The following is a 22,729-nucleotide window of genomic DNA, read 5'->3' on the forward strand; positions in this document are numbered from 1 at the left end:
ACAGTAATATCGTTGCTTTTGTGGAGCCAGAGCCAACTTTCCAGCCTGTTCATGAGCCATGCCAAGGACAAGTGGAACGTGCCTGCCCGGTACATGACGGAACGCTCGCCAAAGCGCGGCTCCTCTAGACAGTGGCGCCAGATTTCCCTCTAGTATATATTCGCATGAAACTCTATGATTCCGAGCAGCAACACTGTCGCATCGGCGGCCCTCGTTGATCAGCTGGTCATAGTTCTTCTGGCGGAAGAATAGTAATAGATCTTAGCCTGGTCGCTCTCTCTTCATTCGCCGGTGTATTTCCGGCCTAATTTGTCGCCTATCCTCCATTGCCGGTTTAGGCGTTCACGGATCGGGGGTGAAGGGAGGAGGCATGCATGCACATCAAGGCTAATGCTGCTTTCAATGACACAACCCTTATGATGGCGGGATATTTAAACGTGGCAGTCCCATGGCTCAATGCGCCCATTCAGCTGTCCTCCGTAATGGAGCGGTTTGGGTATGGGTTGGTGTGTTGTACAATGAGATTCCTACGACTGGGCAGCGAAAGGGACACCCTCGTCTGTGTCCACTAGTATAGAGGTCGAAACCCTCGAGGTGTTAACTCGCTATGGGACGGACGCATGTCGCTCGCTTGGAGGGAGAAGAGCGGAAACTTATGAGGCGTCAGCCCGAACAGAAGCGGGAATGGGCGCGAAAAGCACGGAAAGCCGCTGCCGCCGCCGTCACTGTGCCGCCTCAAGTTTCAGTTGGTCGTGTAGCGGCGAATCCCTCCCGGATGAACACCAACTGGCCCGCCTGAGACGCCGACGTGGGCCAATATTACTCGTTCAGCTTAAAGGGCTTTCAGCGACATGTTCAACAGTATCTTTCACTTCTAAGCACCCTTTCATGACCGGTTGCCGGTTTATGCGTGCACGGGTTGGGAGAGGAGGGCGGTAGGGGCGGGCCCGCCCAGATATAGGTTTGATGCCCTTACTGATGACCTGTCTGCTGTGTTGGCATGGGGTTCAACGTGGCCGTCAAACAGCTGAATGTGACTGGTCCGGTGTCCTCTGTGGTGGAGTGGATTGGGTTGGCGCGTCACACAACCAGTAAGATGCCCACGACGCGGGAGGGAAAGAGACAGCTGTAAGTTTGTCGGTTAGAGTAAAGCTACGGCCTTTTATAAATTTCATTCAGGTAATTGCCTAGGAATCATGCTCAGTCGTGAATTACAGACAAACGTGTTTTGTTTCGTGCATTCCTTGGAGGGTGTGCCACTTTGCACGTCGTCCTTCTTCACAGAGGGGAAGGGCATTAATTGTAGATGAGACGGCATCTCATTCACTCGCCTTGTCCCTCCATACGGCGTTGTTGTTGTCCGTCCCCACCCCTCCCCCATTCTCCTCGCCACGCGATCTGCGCTCTCCGCCGCTCACCCCCTCTCTCCGATAGCGAACACTCTCTCGCGAGGGTCATTGGATTGGATTCGATTGGATTGGCTTGACTTGGCTTGGATTTGGATTGGATTAAATTAAAGTGGATTGTGTTGGATTGTGTTGCGTCATAGCCGCGCCACGTTGCGTCATAGCCGCGGCATGGGGTTCACGGCACGTTTCACGCGACGGGAGAATCAACCTAACGGAAACAACAACGGAACCCCCTATGCGTCGCATCTACACAGGGGTTCCCGCGAGGGGAGGTGGGAGATTTTTTTGCTTTTCGCCTCAACCAGAAAAGCGGCCGCCGCGGGCGGAAATCGAACCCGCGTCTTCGTTCTCAGCGGAGCAAATGTTCCAAGTTACTACCCTTGAGTGAGGGACGAAGTTTAGGAAACAAAAATTTGGTATACTAATCTCTCAGGCAAAAACGGCTGCAAAGGCGTGCGGCCTGCTATACTGAAGTGGCCACCCACCGCTCTATCGCTTTTTTCTGCCCCTCCGTATCCCCTTTGTCTTAATAGACGTGTTTAACAATAAATACTAACACCAGGTACCGTAGGAGTGATCTACAGCTCCAGGGAAGCCTAGGTAACGACTTACCGCTTGTAGGTCCTTGTATGGAATATCCGCTGCGTAGGTGACCTGCGCCATTTTTACAAGAGGATTTTGGTTCCTTATTGTTCACATTCACTTTCAGGATAAAATTCGCTTGTAAAATTTCTTTTTACATTTTGACTGGGGACAGGAAGGATTGGCGCATTCATGTTTTGTCTTTCTGTGTGTGTGTTTTTTTTTTAAATTCAGGTCTATAATAAACACAAGATGCACCCACTCCATAAAATCGTAATCCGGCATATTGCGCACGCATCTTAGAATGGCTCGAGATGAGATTTTTTTAACTACAGAGAGGCACGATTTCGCCGACCGTACAACTTTACTGTGTTTGCCACATACAAAACATATCGAGCATAACTCTCACGACTTTTTATTACAGTGTAAATTAATTTAGTCCAGAAATCGCAATTCCAACTCCAAAGTATTAGAATGCACGTCATTTAATGAGCGCGAATCGTGATCTTGATATTTATAGACGCTCACGCGTGTTAAGTTGAACTTAAACATACAGATTACACTTCTTCGGTTGAATTTATTATGGCGCATTGCGCATTGATCCACTCTTTGCGTATAGTTTTATTTTTTTTATTGTTTTTCTGGAGCAGCTGCGTGGCGGTTCTGTGTTAAATTAAATTTGGTAGTTAAATTACATTTGGTAGTTAACTGATAGCTAATTGGGATAGCTAACACTGATCCTTTCCCTTCCTTTCAATGTACACGTTAATTCTTGCGAGTGGCTTTTCTGATGTGCTTGCTGTGAGTGGCGACTTCCGTAGTATCCTCTTTGATTGGGTATTATCGCTGCACAAGTTCACTGATTGTAAATGGAGCAAATATTTCGTTAATAAAGTTGATTCGATTGATTGATTGATTGATTGATTGATTGATTGATTGATTGATTGATTGATTGATTGATTGATTGATTGATTGATTGATTGACCTGGCAAAGAACACAAATTTTGAACCCATATTCCCTCCATGATTATATTTTATTCAGCGTTGTGGAAAGCAGAAAATTCTGTATAAAGTTGAAGTAAAGAATTGCGCGCTATATATTTTGGTTTATAGCAACGTTGTTATTTATTACCTCGAAGAACTTCTGAACTGAACTGAAAGCAAATGTCTGTGGCATAATGCAAAAAATAATAAGCAGCTGAGGACTGTCGGTGGTGCCGATAAGATTAATTCGACACCACCGGTAACGATTTCAGCCAGGGGCATAGCCAGGGGTGGCGTATCGCTGTCAGAACACCACCCGAGATTTTCTCAACTCTGCATCGCCCATTTCTGCTACTTTGATAGAATGCTATAAATGTTGTTTACGAACCAAGCCCAGCTCTCCGAGGTGCACTGTTATTTTTATGTAGATATTACAGTGCAGGAAAAATCCTACCTTTCAGATTTACTATAGCAGACATATCACTAAAATACTGCTTGAGGGCCTCTCTGTTTGTTTCTTTGTTGTTGTTTTTTCTTTTTTCTGGCGGGTATAACGCCTCCAAAAAGAACTCCTGGCTACGCCACTTCTCTCAGCATTCCATACAGTGGAGACTATAGAAAATGTGTTAATTCTATGCATTAAATTCCTCGCCTGGTTAAAAAATTCGCACACCTATCAGAGTGATCCCTCTTCCCCCCCCGAGCCTGTCAGCTGCGATATAACTTGCACCAAAGAAAGCCGGGGTGATCAGACGGCTAGCGCTTATTCTTACCATTGTTCGTTGCCTTCAGTACACACTGCAGAAAAGCAAGGATAGAAACATGGTATTGCGTAACTCAAGCGCTACGTGTAATGTCGCGGCAGCCGTGAGAATTACCTCTGGGAAATTCTGACGGGAGTTTCCATAAAAGCTGGCTGGTCTAAAATTCGCTGGATAATATTACCTCCCAACGTAACCTATAGGTTATGTTATAACATTACCTCCCAACGTAATGTTATAACATAACCTAACCTCGCCGAACCTAACCGAACGTATCATAACCAACCCAAATCCAGCCCAACTGCAACAAACATAACCTAACCCAGCCCAACGACACAGAACACAACCTATATTAAACCTAATCCAACCCATTCTAGAAGACCTGTGTGTATGTCTCTTGAAATAGCAATAATCAGAATGAAAAAAAAAATCATTAACAAAATCTCGAAGCGAAAAGAACAAAATTCCGAAAGCTAAATAAAACTTCTTAAACCTGAGCATTCTCGTTTCAAAAGCAAGGGCTATACCACACTGCCGTGGGAGCAGGTGTAGGAACGCGTTTTTGGGGAATGTTTGTCCCAGAGAATCTCCGGGTGGCGTGCTTGGCCAATCAAGAGGCGACTGCCTTGAGAAATTCCTCTGCCGATAATTGTCATGGTTGCGGTGATAATACACACTACCTAACCCAATTACTACAAAACCTTCTCCAGAGCACTGTAATCCGAGCCGGTCGTTCACTTTTCGATTTCTCTCCCTCGTTGAACTTCGGGAGAAACGATGGAAACAAATGCCCAGAGAACCCGGCGACTCTGCGAAACAATTCTTTCTAGGCGAAATGTCGTATTGACTCGTATTGACCAGCTCCTCCCCTTAGGGGTTCGTGAGAGACCAAGCTGAGACGCCGGACGTGAATAAAATATGTGCACAGCAAGCGCGGTAGGCTCTTCGCCGCTAAGCCGACATATCTGGGGGTGGGTCGCACTTCTAGGCCTTGTTATTGTTTTTTTATCGCGACACCGAACGTACCTGAGCAGCCAAGCCTCGCAGTCCTCTTCTTCGTCCCCCTTACAACATGGCGCCTTCAAGCTGCTATGAGGGATTGGCCGCGGTACAAGAACTTGGGCGAAACGCGTTCCTAGTCAGCACAGCCAAGCGACGCGTGGCGCCATCTAGGGGCATGTTTGAAGCTATGTCCACGTGCATGTGGCCCTCAATTTAATCGCACAGAACCGCTTGGTTTCGTAGTAGTTCAGCTCCTGCGAAGCAAACGTCCTAACCCGGGTTCAAATCCCGTTACCGCTTTCTTTTTTTCATTTTCAAGGGTTTGTCATATTTGAATATTAACATTTGTTATAACGCATATAATATATTTAGGGCATATCTTTATGCATTATAAATGGAATTTCGGGTATTTTCGTTGCCTCTTGGTCAGTGTCAGCTACTGCTTCTTGTACGTTTTCGCGGGTTTTCCCCTTTTAGGTCGGTTTCGGCTATTCCTGTTGAATATTTTTCCACACCGTGGTTTTCAACCATAACAGGTCCGTTTTGGCTGCTATTTATTTCAGTTCGGGTGGTTTTGTATGCTTTAGGTACGTCTATGCTGTGATATAACCCCCATAAGTAAGCTCAGGTGACGGCTGGCTGTACTGACTAGGAAACGCAAATACGCCGTCGTCTACACAGCGCTCTATGAAACTTCAGCCCACGAAGCTGCGCAGGAGGCTTGCTCTTTTCTCTCCTCCGCTGACCCTGCGTCGCCCAGCCTTCAGACCTTCCTGGATGCTTGGACACGACCGAAAGTACCAGCGTACCCCCCGCCATCCGCATACACCGGTACAAACACGAAAAGAAACTCCGACTCAAGCAACTTACGCCGAGGAATCACATTTCCAACAGACCTTCCCTTACAAGAACCCAAGAAATATTTATCAAGAAATTCTATACAGGTGCATCATTTTCACCGGAAACAATTCGCAAACGGTACTACCCCCCCATCGATCCGAAATGTCCATATTGTCAGCAAGCCGTCAATGCTGATTTGCACCACCTGGTCTGGATATGCCCCGTATTCTCTCGATACATGAATTTCACTTCCTTAAACCAAGATCCCTCAACCCATATCGATCCCCTCACATTAAATGAACACACCATTAACCTTATCACACGGTTCGCCACGAAGAGCGGTCTAGCGCGAGTTACATAGCGATGGCCTACGCCAGTGAATGGACCCTTCAATGCTTACAATTGTCCTGTGAAAAACTGATGCCGCCCCCCCGGAGACCACGAACTCATATGAGCCCCCTTCAACCAAGAATCCTCCCCTCCCTACTCCCCCACAAGGCCTTCGGCCTTCCCTTTCTGAATAAGAGATTAAACAACAACCTCGAGACATCCCGCCTCCACGACTTCCTTTAACTTCCTACCCCATTATAGCCATTCTGATTTTACTTTTTCCCAATTCCCATAATTCCTTTAACCTACACACCAAAATTCGTCAAAGCGCAACATTGCGTCTTTGTACCCCTGTAAATAAACACGCATGTTACCACTACCACCACCACCCAGGACCGCGGCAGCAGCGCAAATGCAGCGTTTCGCGATGTTGTTGCGTTGTCAGCTATCCAAATGAATACGTTCTTCATTTATTTTCCAAATATTCTGGCTTCTTTGAGGATTCGACGTCACCTGTTTGTTGCAGCAACACTTGCAATATTGCGAGCGCAGGGTATTGAGAGCAGTCCGACGGCCCTCCGGCTAAGCGCTACAGCCCTGGCTATACAGTGCCGTCTGACGACATTCGAATATTTAACACTGGCCTGACACAGTACAGAGCGTCTGTCCTTTTGGTGTAGAGGTTCCGTCTTGGCTTCCTCTTGCTGAGGGCGGTGGCTAGGATCCGGCTATTCTCTCCTGTATTTTCTAAACATCTTAAGGTATGTTTCTAATTTTTCTGTCTTGGTGTGTTTTTGGTGTCCTAGGTTTTTTTCGTTAGGTTATGTTAGGCTAGTTTACGTTACGTTACGTTAATGGAAGGTGAAGTAACGCCAGACGTTGCTATCTTACATTGAAAGCCTGGTGAGTATAGAGCTTAAAGTACCATCGGACGACCCTCTAACAGCCTACTGTGAAAGAAACAGCAGTTGATAGCGGCTGGCCTGTTTATTCTGTGAGCAACCCGAACGGTCCCAGCCACAAACGACAATGATGACGAGCCGCTTTCGAAGAAGACAAAGTGTTCCGCCGTAACAGAGTTTGATGATAGGGATAATTGCAAATGAAATAAAGAAGGCTTTGCGTGCCGCCGCTTGTTGCTCACGCTAATTTCCCTCTTGTTGCTCATAATATTCATTTTCTTCTTAGTGCTTTATCCTGTCGTCGAATAGTAACCATTTATTTACCACTCACTAATATTTCACTTTCGAAATGTTGTTACAACGTAATCCTTATCTGGAGCAAACGATCCCTACAGAAGTAATAACGGCCCAAGATTCCCTTTAAGGAAATATTTATAAATACGGGGCAGAACAATTTAGCATCTCATTCATAATTTCTGGTGATATTCCGTTTCAAGATAGATAGGTACAAGCCAGGCACTGCCCGTGCGATTAAACGTGTTGTTGCACCACGCCCCACCTCTGCACTCACCTAACAGATACCCAACAGATTTTATTTAACAAACGAATGCGCAAAATTCTGCTGAGAAAGTTTTTCTATAAAAAATCACACGTCTTAGAAAAAACAATATCTGCGTGATTAGGACTGGAAACCTGGGCGTTCGTACCAAAACCCGCGATTCTACCTCATAGGCTGGTATATAACCGTGTAGCTTTTCATGAGAACTGTTGCATAAAAAGCTGCCAAAGAAAGATTGCCTCTGTGGCTTCAAGCTAGAGCCCTGGGCTTTGAATCTTACTGCCTGGGTTAGCGAGCTTTTTTTATTTTAGAAAATTCTTGTGAAACATTTCCCAAATTCAATTCTACACGTTGCTATGGTGATTGGGCACGTTTTAAATCGGTTTAGGCACTGAACAAAGACTATTACCATGTTTATTTAACTTTCTGCGTCGTAAAAAGTGCCTCGCCTGTGCTTATATGCGAGCGGATTACCCCCTCAGGGTCATTTACGAGTTCTTGTTGCAAGTTTTATTGGCTAGTACGACTCTAGATGTCGCCGCTCATGCGCAATTCGTAAGTGGTACTACCCCCACATCAACCTGAAATGTCCATACTGTCAGCAAGCCGTCAATTCTGATTTGCACCCCCTGTTGTGGATATGCCCCGTATTCTCTCGATACCGGAATTTCACTTCCCCAAACCAAGATCCCTCAACCCATATCGATCCCCTCATATTAAATGAACACACCATTAACCTTATCATACGGTTCGCCACCAAGAGCGGTCTAGCGCGAGTTATATAGCGATGTGCTACGCGAGTGAATGTATCATTAAATGCTTGCAATTGTCCTGTGAATATCATTCAATGCTTACAATTGTCCTGTGAAAAACTGATGCCGCCTCCCGAAGACCACGAGCTCATATGAGCCCTCTTCAACCAAGAATCCTCCCCTCCCAACTCCCCCACAAGACCTCCGACCTTCCTTTTTTGAATAAAAGATTTAACAAAAACAACCGCCATCAGTGCAAAAGACGACGAGGTCGAAGACGGCCACGTGTACCGCGCGCTCTAGCTGGCACGCATTCCACGGGCCGTTAGTGACCGGGTCGAGCTGTTCTTCTGCGTCCCAGGTACGAGACGAGCGGAGCCACAATGAGCACCAAGGATAAATGGGGGAGCCAGCTGGAGTTCGTCTGCTCCTGCATCGGCTACTCGGTCGGCCTGGGAAACCTGTGGCGGTTCCCGTACGTGGCGTACAAGAACGGCGGCGCCGCCTTCCTCGTCCCTTACGTGCTCATCAACATCCTTATCGGACGGCCCATCTACTACCTCGAGCTCTTGCTGGGACAGTTCTCCGGCTCCGGCCCGCTCGGAGCCTTCCGCATTTCGCCCATGTTCCAGGCAAGCGACCTTCTTGATTGATTGACCTGATTTATCGATTTATCGATCGAATGACTGATTCTGGGATTTAACGTGTCGACGCTACAAAGGCGATGAGGCGCACCGTAGAGCATGTTCTACCAGCGCTAATGTTTTCGCTCACGTTTCCATTGTACTAATCCAAGCGGGATCGTCGTGATGCAGGGCAACGCCTTCGGCATGATGTGGGGCGCCTTCGTGACCACCATCTACTACCAGATGATCATCACGTACTCGGTGGTGTACCTGTTCCACTCGTTCAAGGCGCCGCTCCCCTGGACCGACTGCTTCGAGTGGTGGGGCGTGCCTGTGGACGGCTGCTATGCGCGCCTCCGCTCGAGTCGCGTGTGCGAGCTGATCAGCAAGAGCATCGTGCTCGCCGGCGGCGCCAACGCGACCGGCTCCGAGCCGACGGCCGTGGTCAGCTACGAGAACGTGAGCGTGCTCATCCCGGTGAGGGAGTACGAGAGCCGCTTCGGCGGCTGCGTGCGCGGCAACATCTCGTCCACCGCGGCCTTCTACAGCCGCTTCGTGCTGCACGCGTCTCCGTCCTTCGCCGAGGTCGGTTTCATCCAGAGAAACCTGGTCATCTGCTACGCGCTCTGCTGGGTCGTCATCTTCCTCGTCATCTTCAAGGGGATCAAGGCGAGGCTCTTTCTTCTATGTCTCTTTTTACCCCTTGGAGAAAGAGGCGCCTTACGGACGCTAGAGTTCAGCGCGAGGTTAGATAATTCTGGGTCTTGACATTACGGTCTTGACTAAGCGGCTCGGAGCTAAGACATTACTTAGCGTCTTTATAAGAAAGAAAGCAGATAATTACGACTGTTACTGACGGATAGATATAATGGGAGTACAAAGTATATACTCCACAAGCCCGTTAAGCGACAACTCTAAGCTGACAAACTTGGTATGTGTTTTATGCACTTTACAGTTGATAAATATTGAGCATGCAGCAAAAGTATTGTAATTTCACCCATTAAATAATCGCAATGGTTTTGTTCGGGACAAACAGTTGTTACGAGATCAGACTTGACATTTGTGTAACTTGGTTCAGACTGATTACATGAATAGCTCAGAAAGATGAGTTCTGTCAGAGCTGTCAAAGGTACCTTCCCCTAGCTGACATTTAGAACATATATAATCAATCAATCAATCAATCAATCAATCAATCAATCAATCAATCAATCAATCAATCAATCAATCAATCAATCAATCAATCACTTTATTTTCAGTGCCAAGGAACGACAGTGATGTCTTAGTGAGGGTACACTAATAAACATAAAAACAAACAAAATAACATGATACATACAACACGTATCGCTAAAAGTACGCTACACTAATAGAAGCACAAAGAACGGTAATAACAGTGATATCACACTCTATGGACGGAAGAGTTAGCCACAAATAATGTACCAGTTAAGTGAACATACAGCCAATTAGAAGATAGTGAGGTAAGGATAAAAGCTATACAAACGAGAAGGTGAATAAAATGCAGTAACGAGCAAACAAAGGAAGGTGACATAGCAAGATTATGAGAACGGAGTAAGACGTATACTGCTAGCTACAAACAGCACTACTCAGCCCTGCCCGAAACTGGGCCAAGGAGGCATTAAAAACTTCCAATTTGTCCCCAATAAAGTTGTACAGGCTTTGCAGTCGGTGGATAGGCGAGTGACGACTAATAGTTGCACCAGTATGGAATGGATAGCGCGATCGCGTACACTTCTGGGGAACTCGGAGCATAAGCTGGGACAGAGGTTCTGGGCAGAAAATGACTCCGTGTAGTAGCTTGTGCAGAAAAAGATCAGCTCGATCACGCCTAGGGAATAAGCTTAGGTAGCTGATGTTGACTAGAGGACGAAACAGAAGTGCGTCCAGGCCGCTGTTTATATATTGACAGGAATTTTTTCTGCACTCGTTAAAGATACTGGTGGTTGGACTGGCAGGTTCCATTCCAAACAACAGATGAGTATTCTAATTTGGGGAGGCAAACTGATGAATGAAGCTTTAAAATAGGAACAGAAGTGAAATCTCTTGTAAACCTGCACACCACACCCAGAGAGTGGAGGGCCCGCCCGACCATCTGTCGTATATGGGGAGTGAAACTGAGGGAACTGTCGAACAGCACTCCAAGGTCTCTAACCTCGGAAACTTTTGACAGACGACCATTATTATGCGCGTAAGAGAATGGGAAAGGATGTGTTTTGCGGATGTAGGTGATAACTTTGGTTTTATTAGAGTTAAGAATTAATCCCTGCTCAGCACACCAGCGCGCGAAAGATGAGATGTCATGTTGAAGGGCGAGGCAGTCCTCTGGGCAATTAATTATTTTGTAAACCTTTATATCGTCAGCATACAAAAAGGAAAAACGAGCTCTTAATAGAGGTAGATACGTCGTTAATGAAAAGAGAGAACAGAAGAGGGCCCAACACGGACGCCTGAGGTACGCCGCTGGTACGAATGTAGTCGACAGATCATTGGCCATTTACACTGACATAACAGCGTCTGTTAAGAAGATAGCTGCCTAGTAAGGCAACTAGCGGAGCATTGACGCCACAGAGCAACAGTTTTTTCAGCAACAGTGAATGAGTAACAAGATCAAAAGCCTTACTTAGATCACAGTACACTGCGTCAATCTGGCCTCGGTCTGTGACTGCTTTGGATGCATGCGTCATAAAGCAGGTAAGGTTAGTTGTCGTTGACCGCCCAGTTATAAAGCCATGCTGATCGGGTAACAACGCATTTTTTACGCACGTAGCGAGGACTCAAGTTTCGACGCGGCACACAGGATTGAAACCGGCCGGTAGTTCGTTGGATCTGTGCGGTTGCCTGACTTAAAGATAGGATATATTCTAGAAATTTTCCATGTAGCTGGAAATGTGTTAGTAGTTAAGCAGTTATTAAATACAGATGTTAGAACAGGAACTAGAATATCTTTAAAAGTTTTAAGTATGGCCGCAGGAATGCCATCTGGGCCAGACGACAAAGAAGGTTTCATGGGCTTGTGGCTTTCAAATACAAGCTTCTCATCAAGAACTGAACTTGCCGCACGCACGCTGTCGATAAATCAAGATGTCTCATTGTCTCTGGGAGGTGCGAAAGTGCTACCAAAGTGACGCGCGAAGGAATTGGCTACATCAGTTACCTCAGCCCCGGAAGAATCAACTAAACGAATGCGATCATCTGCGTTATTTGAGTGGGAACGAATGAACTGCCAGGATTTTGAAGGGTCACACGTTGCACTAATCTCTACGGACTCAAGGTAGGAACTATAGTCTTTTTATAGAGCTTTTTACACGTTTAACGGTGAATTCGAAACTCTTCCTTCCACTTATCGAGGCCAGAGTCACGTTCCTTGGAGAACCAAAAAGGAAATTTCTGCGAATTTTTGCTCTTTGGGATAAACCGGTTCATACCATTCTTTACAATTTCAGTGAAGCAGTTGCGCGTCAACATCAGAGTGAATCAAGAAAGGGCACCAATCGCCAGAGGAAAGATAATGGTATAAACCTACATAGTCACCCCGCCTAAAGCAATAACGGTGAGGGGTAGAGTATGAGGATGGAACTATGTCACGCTGTACGGTGAAAGATGCAGAAATAATAATTTATTTTCAACGGAAAGAGAAACTGTACAGAAGTCAGGCCTACCAAAGCCTCATAGGACTTGAACGGCAGTGCCTGGCAGAGCGGACAAACATGCTAAATAAAGAGAAATTATATAACAGAAATTTGTAGCTAGCTCACAAACAAAGAGAACACTGTTTATTGTACAGGCAATGGGGTAAACATGCCCAGAATACTGAAAGCACTTATACAATATGCCTTAAAGGGAAGGTGAAGCGGTTTTACAATTAAAAGAAAAGTTGACTAGCAGCAAGTACACATTGAATAGTTCATGTGTACGAAATATTTTCGCAATACATGCAATAGAAGCGGCGCAATGAGCAAACAAAAGTGGCCCGATGCCCCGCCCCCATCTCGCCGCGCGATGCCGGAAGACCGAAGAGCGCGGGCGAAAACCGGCTGAAAAACGTCATACTTGGACTTCCGGCCGGATCGGCCGCCTCGGTCATGCTCTTTTCGCCGTGTTTCCTTGTGAATGATACTTGTTGTTGTTGTGGTTGATAGCACTCATTTGTACAATTTTCGTGTTCAAAAAGTATGCGCGAACGCCAAACGAGGCATACGTTATCATGCCGTATTCCTAAGCAGAATAATGCCACGCCAAGGTGGATGTGCTTGATGACAGAGAATATACTACACTACGTTAAATACTTTGTAAACCGCTCCATTGCGGTTTTTTTTTTTTTTTTTTGATGCGACGGACGTGAATGTTCACATTAGATTTTAGATTTAGGAAGGATGGGGAATACTGCTGTACTTTGGCCGGGGATGTTTCGTTCCATTCCAGAAACCAAGTCACATTTGATCAGGAAATACTTGTTTCGTTAAACGCGTCGGTTTTCTTTCCCTATGGGCTCAGAACAGTGTTCAAAAAAACAATTTTTTGGCGAAACTAAAACAAGGGGCCAATCCTGATAGAAGTTCTCTCCCGGCTAAGAGGAAACAGTATTCCTACACAGTAAAAGAACCAAGACAACCAGATTACTTATTTTGCAAGTATACATGTCACGATAAGGTGATGTTTGTCAGGAATTTAAAAAAAAACACCACTCCGAACCACCACCGTGCCATAATTCGTGTTGACTGCGGGGGCCTAATTTTTTGCCCAAGATTCCGTGTAGCTGCATATTATAACCTGGCAAGCACTTGTTGTCACTGAACCTCAAGAGTGCTCCAGTGATAGTCGGTGATATATATAATGATGATAATAAAAAAATTAGGAGCGAAGAGTAAATATACGGCCTCTGTCCGACTAGCGCGGTAAATGCTTAAATCTAGAAATGCTGAAACAGGCCAATGATTCATTATCACAAACGTTTGGTGATTGTTACCTAAAGTAACGTAACTACAACGTAACTGCCTTGTCCGACTGGTAACGAGGTGGCCGTAATATTGTAGCAGAATGCGCAACGCACAAGCGAAAATCAAGCCCTACTAGAGCCAATAAAGCTGAGCAGGCACTAGTATGCTGCAGTGTTTTCAGAATAAATGCATGTGAAGTAGTAAGACGCCACTCATCGAAGTGCAGCTAGCAATCGCGGAGGCGCCGTAGCGCCGCTACCGAAATGGCGCGCGCGTGTGGGTCTGTGTACGGGGATGAGTAACGGGGCTGGCGTGGGCGACAACGAACAAAGGAAATGCGGAAGCAGAGTCTGCTTGTTGGTTTATGCGTGTACCGGCAAGATGTGTCTCGCATGTACGTTTACAGCGCATGAACGCTATTTTTTCGCGCAGTGCACGTACGTGCTTTTCGCTGGTAGATTGTTCATAAAACGCCCATTAATCTTCGGCATAAATAGTTTTGTGTATAATAAGAAACAGTTAAGGCAGTACCTAATATAAACATAAGGTATAAAATCCCCCTATGCTGGTTGCCTAATTCAAAAATATTTTGATGGAACCCACTAGTCGACGTCACAGTCACTGCTTTGGGGTTCTCTGTCGTGTAAAGCAAATTTAAGCTCCAACATAATTGAACCAACAGCACGGGAAATTATAAAACAAACTTCCAGTCATGTGCGAAAATTAAACTGCAAGCTAAATTGCCGCAAAGGCAACCGTGCGATCGTTCGCAATGCTTCCGACAACCCGCGCGGCCGAAGGGTGTCCTCCTTTGACGTCACGACGGGCGCAACCAATCAGGGGCGTCAAAAGACGAAAAACGCGCGTCTTTCAAACGGGGCCGCGCTTTTTGCAAGATAAATGCCACTTGGACTCATGTACGATAAATTTCAATGTGATATTCAGAATCAGCGCGCAAGAAACTATATAACTGTTAATCTAACTCAATTTTTTTGGAAAGCGCTTCAGCTTCCCTTTAATGCTTTCCTTAGTTTATAATTAGATTGAAAAGAGAGGTAGCTTGGAGGAAGTTGATTGAAGGCATGTGTCACATAACAAATTCGACTTCTTTTCCCGTATCTCGTGGCGCAACTACGTATCAGATACGGTTCCTTAGGGCGGAGGGAGCGCGTCGGAATGTACGGCGTTTTAAAACTACTCCTCCAGTAATGCTTCAATACAATGGTTTGTAGCAATAGCGAGTCGAAGTCTGGCATAGATAACATGGCAAATATGCTAACATCCCTGGCAAGGCCCAGGTCGTACGCCACGTTACGCAGTAGTTAACTCAAAATAGAATCAATCCTATTTTTCCATCGTGAGGCACAAAACCCACAAACCCTGACACCATAACGAAGCACACTATAGGCTAAACCATGAACAACAGTTTTTCGTACTGACATCGGCATCAAATATCTGATATTATACAGCAGGCATGACACAGGTCGAAGCTTCCGGAAAACATAGGCGAGGTGCGTATTCCATGATAAATCACTATCAAAATGTACGCCACGATATTTTACAGTAGGTGTACAATTTATTGGAGTGCAATTGCATGGGAAACAGATGCGTGTAGAAGGAAAGAGCAAGCAAGATTAATTTTCCTTAATGGACTGTGAAAACAAATAAGGGGAGTTTTCTAAGTATTAACTGTGATCACCTTAGCCGCAAACCAATCGATGGCTTTTGTGACAGTTGCTTGTAAAGGCGACATCACATCAGAATAATTTGAAGCAACTGATAAAATTATAGTGTCATCTGCATATTGGAACAAGGGAAGGGCTATATGCGAGCAAAGATCATTGACGTAGATATTAAATAATAGAGGACCCAAAATAGAGCCTTGTGGAACACCCGCTGTGATCGTGGTGAAATCACTGTAGGTTCGACGAATCTTAACGCACTGCCGCCTGTCATGCGAATTTTCTAATAGCAATAGAAAAGGACCGCGAAACCCCAGCAACGAAAGTTTGTTTAATAGCAGCTTATGACATACGCTGTCGAATGCCTTACTTAGATCTGAAAATAGCGCGCACGCAACCTGACTGTGCTCAATAGTCGAATTGAGCATAGAAGAAATTTTTTCAAGAAGCACTTGGTTGCCCCTACCCCGAATGAACCCACATTGGCTGGATGAAAGTATGTCATTCACCTCCAGAAAACTTGTCATGGTTCGCAACACATGGCTTTCCAACAGTTAACCTATGCATGATAATACAGAAATGGGCCGATAGTTATCAATTTTGTTGCGCGCGCCGGCTTTGAACAGTGGACGCACTACAGCGGTTTTCATATTAATGGGGATGACGCCACTGACAATAACAGCATTGAGTAGGGTTGACAAAACGTGCTTAATGGTAGCAAAATTTCTGCGCAGATGATTGATAGAAATATTGTCTATGCCCGGCAATTTCTTGGGTTTCAGGCTATAAGGAATTGTTCTAATACTTGTTAAATTTATCTGCGGAAGTTTGCCCGGGTGAGGAAAAGTGCGTGGATATAAAGTCGTCATCATTATGTTTACTGCTACCTCTCAGACAGTTCAGCAACGACCAGGTTTCCCTGCTGTCTGAACGGGCGTCCGAAAATCTTTCTGAAGTGTTTTCGTTCGGCCAAGCGGATCATAGCATTTACACAATTTCTGGACTGCCTGAATTTAGATCTTAATTCTACACAGTTAGGGGCTCGTTTCGACTGTGCCCAAAGTATGTCTTTTTTCTTTTATTGCAGCCAGTAATAGCTTAGACAGCGTTGCATTTAGACCCGATCGCAAATTTTTGCTTGTTTCCGCAATTCTGTTAAGGTGGATCTGACTCATTTCGAAAAAAAGCTCCTCCTTTACGTTGAGAGCCAAGGGGTGTGCGCTGTACACCGATGTCGGTGTCACCGACCTTGCTGGTTCTCCCCCGCCCTTCCTTGACGGACGCAGGTGGTCGGCAAGGTTGTGCTGGTGACGGCGACGGCCCCGTACATCATCCTCACCGTGTTGTTCATCCGAGGCGTCACTCTTCCCGGGGCGAGCATCGGCCTGCGGTACCTGCTGTGGCCCCGCTGGGACACCATCTTCTCCCCGGACGTCTGGCGAGCGGCCACGGAGCAGACCTTCTATTCGCTCAGCATCGGCACGGGGGGCCTGCTGGTGTACGGGGGCTACCAGCCGTTTCGCCACGACATCGGCTCCAGCGCCAAGTTCATCTGCCTGGTGGACTTCATCACCAGCGCCTTCTCCTCCCTGGTCGTCTTCTCGGTGCTCGGAAACATGGCCCACACGCTGGACATCCCCATCTCGGACGTGGTCAGCGCCGGCCCCGGGCTGGCCTTCGTCACATACCCGGACGCCCTGGCGCTGATCCCGTTCCCAAACATGTGGTCCGTGCTCTTCTTCGCCATGCTCATCTTCCTGGGCATCGACTCGCAGATGGGGAACACCGAGTTCCTTGTCAACTCCATACAAGACCTCTTCCCCACCATGTCCACCAGGCGCACGCTGACGGCGCTCATGTACTGCTCGTCCTGCTTCCTCATTGGCCTCGCGCTGACCACGCAGGTGCGTACGGGCGGGAATTTCGAAAATCTTAGCAGAGGTATTCATCTTTGCTTTGTGCATAGTGAGCCATTTCGGACTTCGGGCGCACGGTAAAGGTAATCCGCAAAGCCGTTTTGGAAAAAAAAGACGATATTTCGCGCACTCCGAGCCGTTGCACTGATAAATAATTTACTTTAAAAACTCTCAGTTTGTCAAGAATGCTTTTACCCCTCTGGCTTTTAGAAGTGTCGCCAAACGAGATACTGTACACTAATCAAAGCTTAACCTTGCAGATAAGTGTGGAAAAGAACGCTACAAAAAAAGTGAAGAACTTCGGAGCAGTTATTCCCAATCCCCATGAGATATCCGCATTTGCTGGACATGTGAACAACTTTCTACTTGCTAGCTATTCTAGACTTGGAACGTCGAATAAGAATGTAACGTTATTGCCGACTTGAGACTCTAACGAGCCGCAATATGAACGAGACGTGATAGAACGTTTCAGCAGCATTAGCAGCCGAAATGAGGGGGGGGGGGGGGGGAGAAGTTTATCTGAAACACCACCTTTAAAACCTGTTAGCCTTGCTGTCTTCATTTTTGCCGTCGAAAACATGTTACACTCGACTTTCCTTTCTCTAACAGAGTAAAATGAATGCGCGTTGTCCTAACGCCAGCCAAAAACTCGCTGACACCAGTGGCACCATTGTAGTGAAACATGATCACGGTGTAAAAAAGGGAGTAATCCTATTCTTTAAACTTCACCTGTAAGATGAGTTATGTATTTAAAGACGACGGCTGGCGATTACGATACTCCCTAATGCGATATTTGGGCGCAGCACCACTGCGCTAAGCCAGCACTCACTCGTGGGTTCTCTCGACGGCAGCGATGATGAGCCTCAGCGTCGGCGGCGCGAAGTGCTTCTCAGGAAGGGGCCATGGAATGCACCCTGAGCGAACGCACATCATAGTCACGCGCACGCCCCCCTCACGCTTTCGCCAAGCGTCGCGCTTGGAGAGCCTCGTTCGGTGCAGCCACGGAGTGGGTGCAGCATACTACCCCCTCCCTTCCCCGACCGCACACTTTCCGATAGCGCTGGCTCGAGCCGCCACGATGAACCGCCCTTCCCTCCCGATTTCGGGACACTCTCCTCCTTTGCTTTCTTTCATCGTTCGCCTTTTGTTCCACTCTTCTCATCGCTCACTCGGTTACGCCGACAAATCGGCTCAGCCCAGAGACGGTGTTATGACTCACTGGCGCCATGTTTGCGCGGGTCAGTCGCCCGCCGGTCGACCACCCCACCGCTTGTCGACGGAAACGAAAGGAGGTCGACACGACGCCGCGGCGGCCACTGATTGGCAGCGGCTTTTGAGCGGCGTTGAGTGTTGTTGCCCCAAAAGGGATTAAGGAGCCGCCGGTATTCCCCCGGCCTGAGCAACTGAACGCGTGTGCGCGTGAAAGCCCAGACGGCGACGACCGGACAATGGGACCCCGTGGCGGCGGCAGCACAGCGAAGAAGGCAGTGGCAATGGTCAAGCCATTAACCCTTCCCGGAGTGATTCCACGAACCTTGTTAATCTGTGCTGTTAGGCTCCCTGGGAACGCAGCGCGCGGCAGACACCAAAAGAATACGCGGCGCCCGCGCGGGTCCTGAGGAGTGGCAAGGGTGTGTGTGTGTGCGTGTGCTGTGCATCTGCCGACATACCTGAAAGGCGTGTCCCTACCCGAGGGCGGTGCTTCACAGCGAGGAACGTACACATCACCATTGGTCCGCATTGTTTTGTATGGGGTCCCTAACCTAGGGAACTAGGGATCGGGGGTCAACAAAAAGGGCGTGCTGCGGCCCGCCAAGAGCTGTCTTCTGTCTTCATCTCGACAACTCACTGTAAAAATGTAAATAAACCTGTTGAGTTTGCTCTAAGCTCTCCCCTAGTCCTGGCTCGACGAAGCGAAGGCGACCGGCCCCGCTACCAGCAGACTGCGGTCGCTACAACTCGCTACAAGACGCTACAACGGCCGTAAAAGGGCTGCGCCTTAAAAACTGTGCCTATATGTTTTATACACTGCCATTTTTAATTGGATGCAGAAAATGCTTGCCTCAGGAAACGTCTTCCAAAAACGCGGTTATGTAGTATAGAGAAGCCACCTTTAAAGTGGCTCAGTGTATAGTTTTCAGGACACCATACAGCTGCTTGGTCTTTGTACTTTTGGCTTCCCCCGATAGAATTCGTTTATTGCAGCAAAACCTACTCATCAAGACGTGCCTAAATTAAAACCGAAATCTAAGGTTTGACGAAACATCGTCTGGTCGGGTGAACGATTCATAGTTGAAGAGACTGGTTATCGCCGACCAAACGACGTTTCGGCTTCCGTACGGAAGCCTTGTTAACTGCGCGTAAAGGCTCGAAGCTTTTAAGTTCGCATCTTGCATACGTAGGCGGGAGATTGCCTACATTGTGGTTCAGGGTTTTTCCGTAGTTTGAATCATCAGGGACTCAAGATATCGGCGTGACAGCCATTTCCTTTCTCTGGCGATAACTGACTCTTCGTCCCAGCCTATGTTGTGTAGGCAATGTAGGCAATCTTGTAGGCAACCACAATGTAGGCAATCTCCCGCCTACGTATGCAAGATGCCTGAGGCGATTACTTCGACGCACTTCTTAAAAGCTTCGAGCTTCGCGCCTTTCCGCGCAGTGAACAAGGCTTCCATATGGAAGCCGAAGCGTCTTTTTAGCCTTTTAACTAAACCTTTGGTCGGCGACAACCAGTTTCTTCAACTGTAAATGAAAACCGGTTTCGAAGAAAGGCCAGATGAAAGCAAACCTGCTACCACACTTTTCGAGAACGCGGTAACTACGACCTACTGGTTGGCAATTTCTCCAGCACGTGGACTTTGATCCTCAGCCATGGTCTCACCAACTGCGCAGGCCGGGCTGTACGTGCTGACAATCCTGGACAACTACCTGGGCGCCCTGATCGTGCTCTTCACTTGCCTGGCCGAGACCATCATCGTGGGTTGGGTGTACGGCACCAGGCGCTTCTGCTTCGACATCACCTTCATGACGGGCGCCTGCCCCGGCTACTTCGTGGTCATCACGCTCAAGTACCTCGCCCCGGTCACGCTCACCGCCCTCCTGGTGTACACCCTGTACACCTTCCCCCGGAGCAGCGTGGGCGAGTACATTCTGCCGCTGTGGGCCGACTTCTTCGGCTGGGGGCTGGCCCTGGTGGGGCTGGCGCCCCTGCTCATCATCGCGGTGGTTAGGCTCGCCGAGTGCGGCTTCAGCTGGCAGAAGGCCACGGCGCCAGAGATGGACTGGGGTCCCTACGACCCCAAATACCGCACGCTGTACCACGAGAGGCTCCAGGAGGTGGGCTTCCAACAGCTCGGCTACCGCGTCGTAGCTGTCGGCTCCCGCCAGGGGACTCCTGCCGGCTCCCGGGTGGTTAGTCCCACCGAACCGAAGCATCGTGGCGCCGTACAGAAACCGCACTAGCCGAAGTCGGCCCCCCGTGCCGCCCAACTGTGATGTGGCGGCTGAGAAAAATAAATTTTCTTGATTTAGAAATCTTTTCCGTTGGTCGATGTGTTCCTACAAAGAGGGGCCTCGATTCTTCGTAGAAAATTTAATGTTGCAGTACTTACGGCTCTCGACAATCCCGACCGCCATAGAAAGTCTGCAAGGCATAGAAAGAATGTCGCGCCAAATTTTGTTGTTGAACAATGAAACTTATCGACTCTCCCTGGTCTTCGTGTCACGCTTCCTAGTCTTTGTGAGAAGCATTCAAAACTACAAAATGAGTAATGAAATAAAGTTGAGCGTTGAAAGCTGACGTTGCATCGCTTAAAGCGCCTAACCATGACCTTGCGTTCAGACAAAGGTGTCAGGTTGGAGAAGTTTTGAGCCAAACAAAGGTGAAATTACTCAAAATTGTGAATCGCAAATTACATGCCCGTGCGTCAATTCACGGACCTTAACTTGCTACGACGCGAATGTGCATAAATGGATGCCGTGCGGGCATGTAACCCTGTGGGATTTTGCTCGCATACGGACGCCAAAATACATGAACTACAGGCTAACAGCTTCGCTGTTGAAGAAGTTGCTTAGTTTTAACACTTCTAAATCTAGCTATCACGAGAGGAACGAAAGGCTATGGACACAGTGTTTCGTGACAGTTCTTTGCGTGAGATTTCGCATTCTCCCGTATAGCCGTATCTAAAGGATTAGTAGATACATTAAATTGGATTGGATTGGATTGGATGAAATTGGGCACGCGCAAAGCTCCCAGCTAGCGCGCCATCAGTCAGGTCAGTGTTTTAGATGCGAAGTATCTCATGGTCGGGGCTATGTCCCTCCCTCCGCCGTGCGGCGTCCACACCCCCACTGCGCATGATCGGCTTGCTGAACGCCCGGTGGTGTCTTGCCCTTTAAGGGCTCCTGGAGCGACAGTGTTGCCGGTGTCTTCCTGGGCCGGCAGGAGATGATCACGCTTCCCCTTGCTCCTGGAGCGACAGTGTTGCCGGTGTCTTCCTGGGCCGGCACGAATGAATGAATGAATAAAGCTTTATTGCGAAACTACCAGCCGGGTCAGGTACCCTCAGTTCAGGGCACCTCTAACAAATTTCTTTGCTCGGAGCGCTGGACGCGTCTTCACATCGCTCCGTCTTTATCCACCGAAATCGCCCAGACATTTTGACCATCAGCCAAAACCATCGGCACCAGAAGACTCAGGACACCTTCCTGAACAAGATGACAGCAAAATTTTCTGGTTTCGCCGAAAAGTTGGATTTTTAAAGCCAATTTTCGACCCTGCACGTTGGAAGGCCATTCGGTCAACCTCCGTGACGCCGACCCGACCAAGGCAGCGCCGACCACGCCAACCCGATCGAGGACTGCCATGGCCCCAAAAAGGTACTACCGACTGGACGAAAACGGATGGCACCATCCCGTCGCCAAGGACCAACAGGTGAGGGCCACCAAATTGATTTTACGGGCAGGGGGTACCCTTGCGCTTGCCTCATATAGCCCCATCAGTGTGACACAGAAGCTAGGCCTGACTGCTCAGCTTGCCCCGAATGGGCCGGCACGAGACGAGCACGCTTCACGCGCCTTCGACGTTTCATCGTCGTCGGCGGCGGCTTGCGTCGGCGGGTTTCGGCGGGCCGTGATTACAAGCAGCCCACAACCATCCGGGGGACGTGCAGCGACCTCATCTTCAGCAACTTTAGGGTTCACCTACTACAACAGCCCTTGACTTTACATTTCACAGAGCATAAGGCGGTCATAATCAAAGCGGAACGCCAACCACAGCTCGACGTCACCTACGTTGAACATGGTGATGATAATGCTTAAGTAAAGATAAACGCATACCACCTACAACGTCTCTCTCTCTATCTCTCTCTCTCTCTCTATTTAATGCGTCTCCACTCTAACACCCCCTTCCTCCAATAAAATGACACCATCTT

The 22,729-nt window shown here is 47.8% G+C and overlaps 2 protein-coding genes across 6 annotated transcripts in view; one reads left to right on the plus strand and one right to left on the minus strand.

The window, feature by feature from the left end:
- The window catches only part of LOC144163240 (excitatory amino acid transporter 3-like), a 63,672-nt gene that overhangs the window by 38,462 nt on the left and 2,481 nt on the right, over positions 1–22,729 (minus strand). For 4 of the 5 annotated variants that reach the window (XM_077694109.1, XM_077694110.1, XM_077694111.1 and 1 more), the window contains exon 2: positions 2,022–2,063. The exons of the other annotated variant lie outside the window; for it this stretch is intronic. The gene's annotated coding sequence lies outside the window, so the exon portion shown is untranslated. The remainder of the gene's footprint in view (positions 1–2,021; positions 2,064–22,729) is intronic. 5 annotated transcript variants of the gene reach the window in all.
- Positions 8,396–20,836, plus strand: LOC144163241 (sodium-dependent proline transporter-like). Its single transcript, XM_077694113.1, has 4 exons — positions 8,396–8,753; positions 8,937–9,416; positions 16,668–17,285; positions 20,190–20,836. Exons 1-4 carry the CDS (start codon positions 8,505–8,507, stop codon positions 20,757–20,759), a joined length of 1,917 nt encoding a protein of 638 aa, XP_077550239.1. The 5' UTR covers positions 8,396–8,504; the 3' UTR covers positions 20,760–20,836.

This window comes from Haemaphysalis longicornis, unplaced genomic scaffold, assembly GCF_048455015.1.
Source record: "Haemaphysalis longicornis isolate Haplotype H1 unplaced genomic scaffold, Haemaphysalis longicornis Haplotype H1 scaffold_12, whole genome shotgun sequence".
Lineage (NCBI taxonomy): Eukaryota > Metazoa > Arthropoda > Arachnida > Ixodida > Ixodidae > Haemaphysalis > Haemaphysalis longicornis.

What these genes read in the sequence shown, in the direction of transcription:
- LOC144163241 (XM_077694113.1), top strand. Translation starts at nt 8,505, where the DNA reads ATGAGCACCAAGGATAAATGGGGGAGCCAGCTGGAGTTCGTCTGCTCC. An exon ending in GCATTTCGCCCATGTTCCAG is followed by an intron (nt 8,754 to 8,936) that starts GCAAGCGACCTT and finishes GTCGTGATGCAG; the next exon opens with GGCAACGCCTTCGGCATGAT. An exon ending in GCCTCGCGCTGACCACGCAG is followed by an intron (nt 17,286 to 20,189) that starts GTGCGTACGGGC and finishes CCAACTGCGCAG; the next exon opens with GCCGGGCTGTACGTGCTGAC.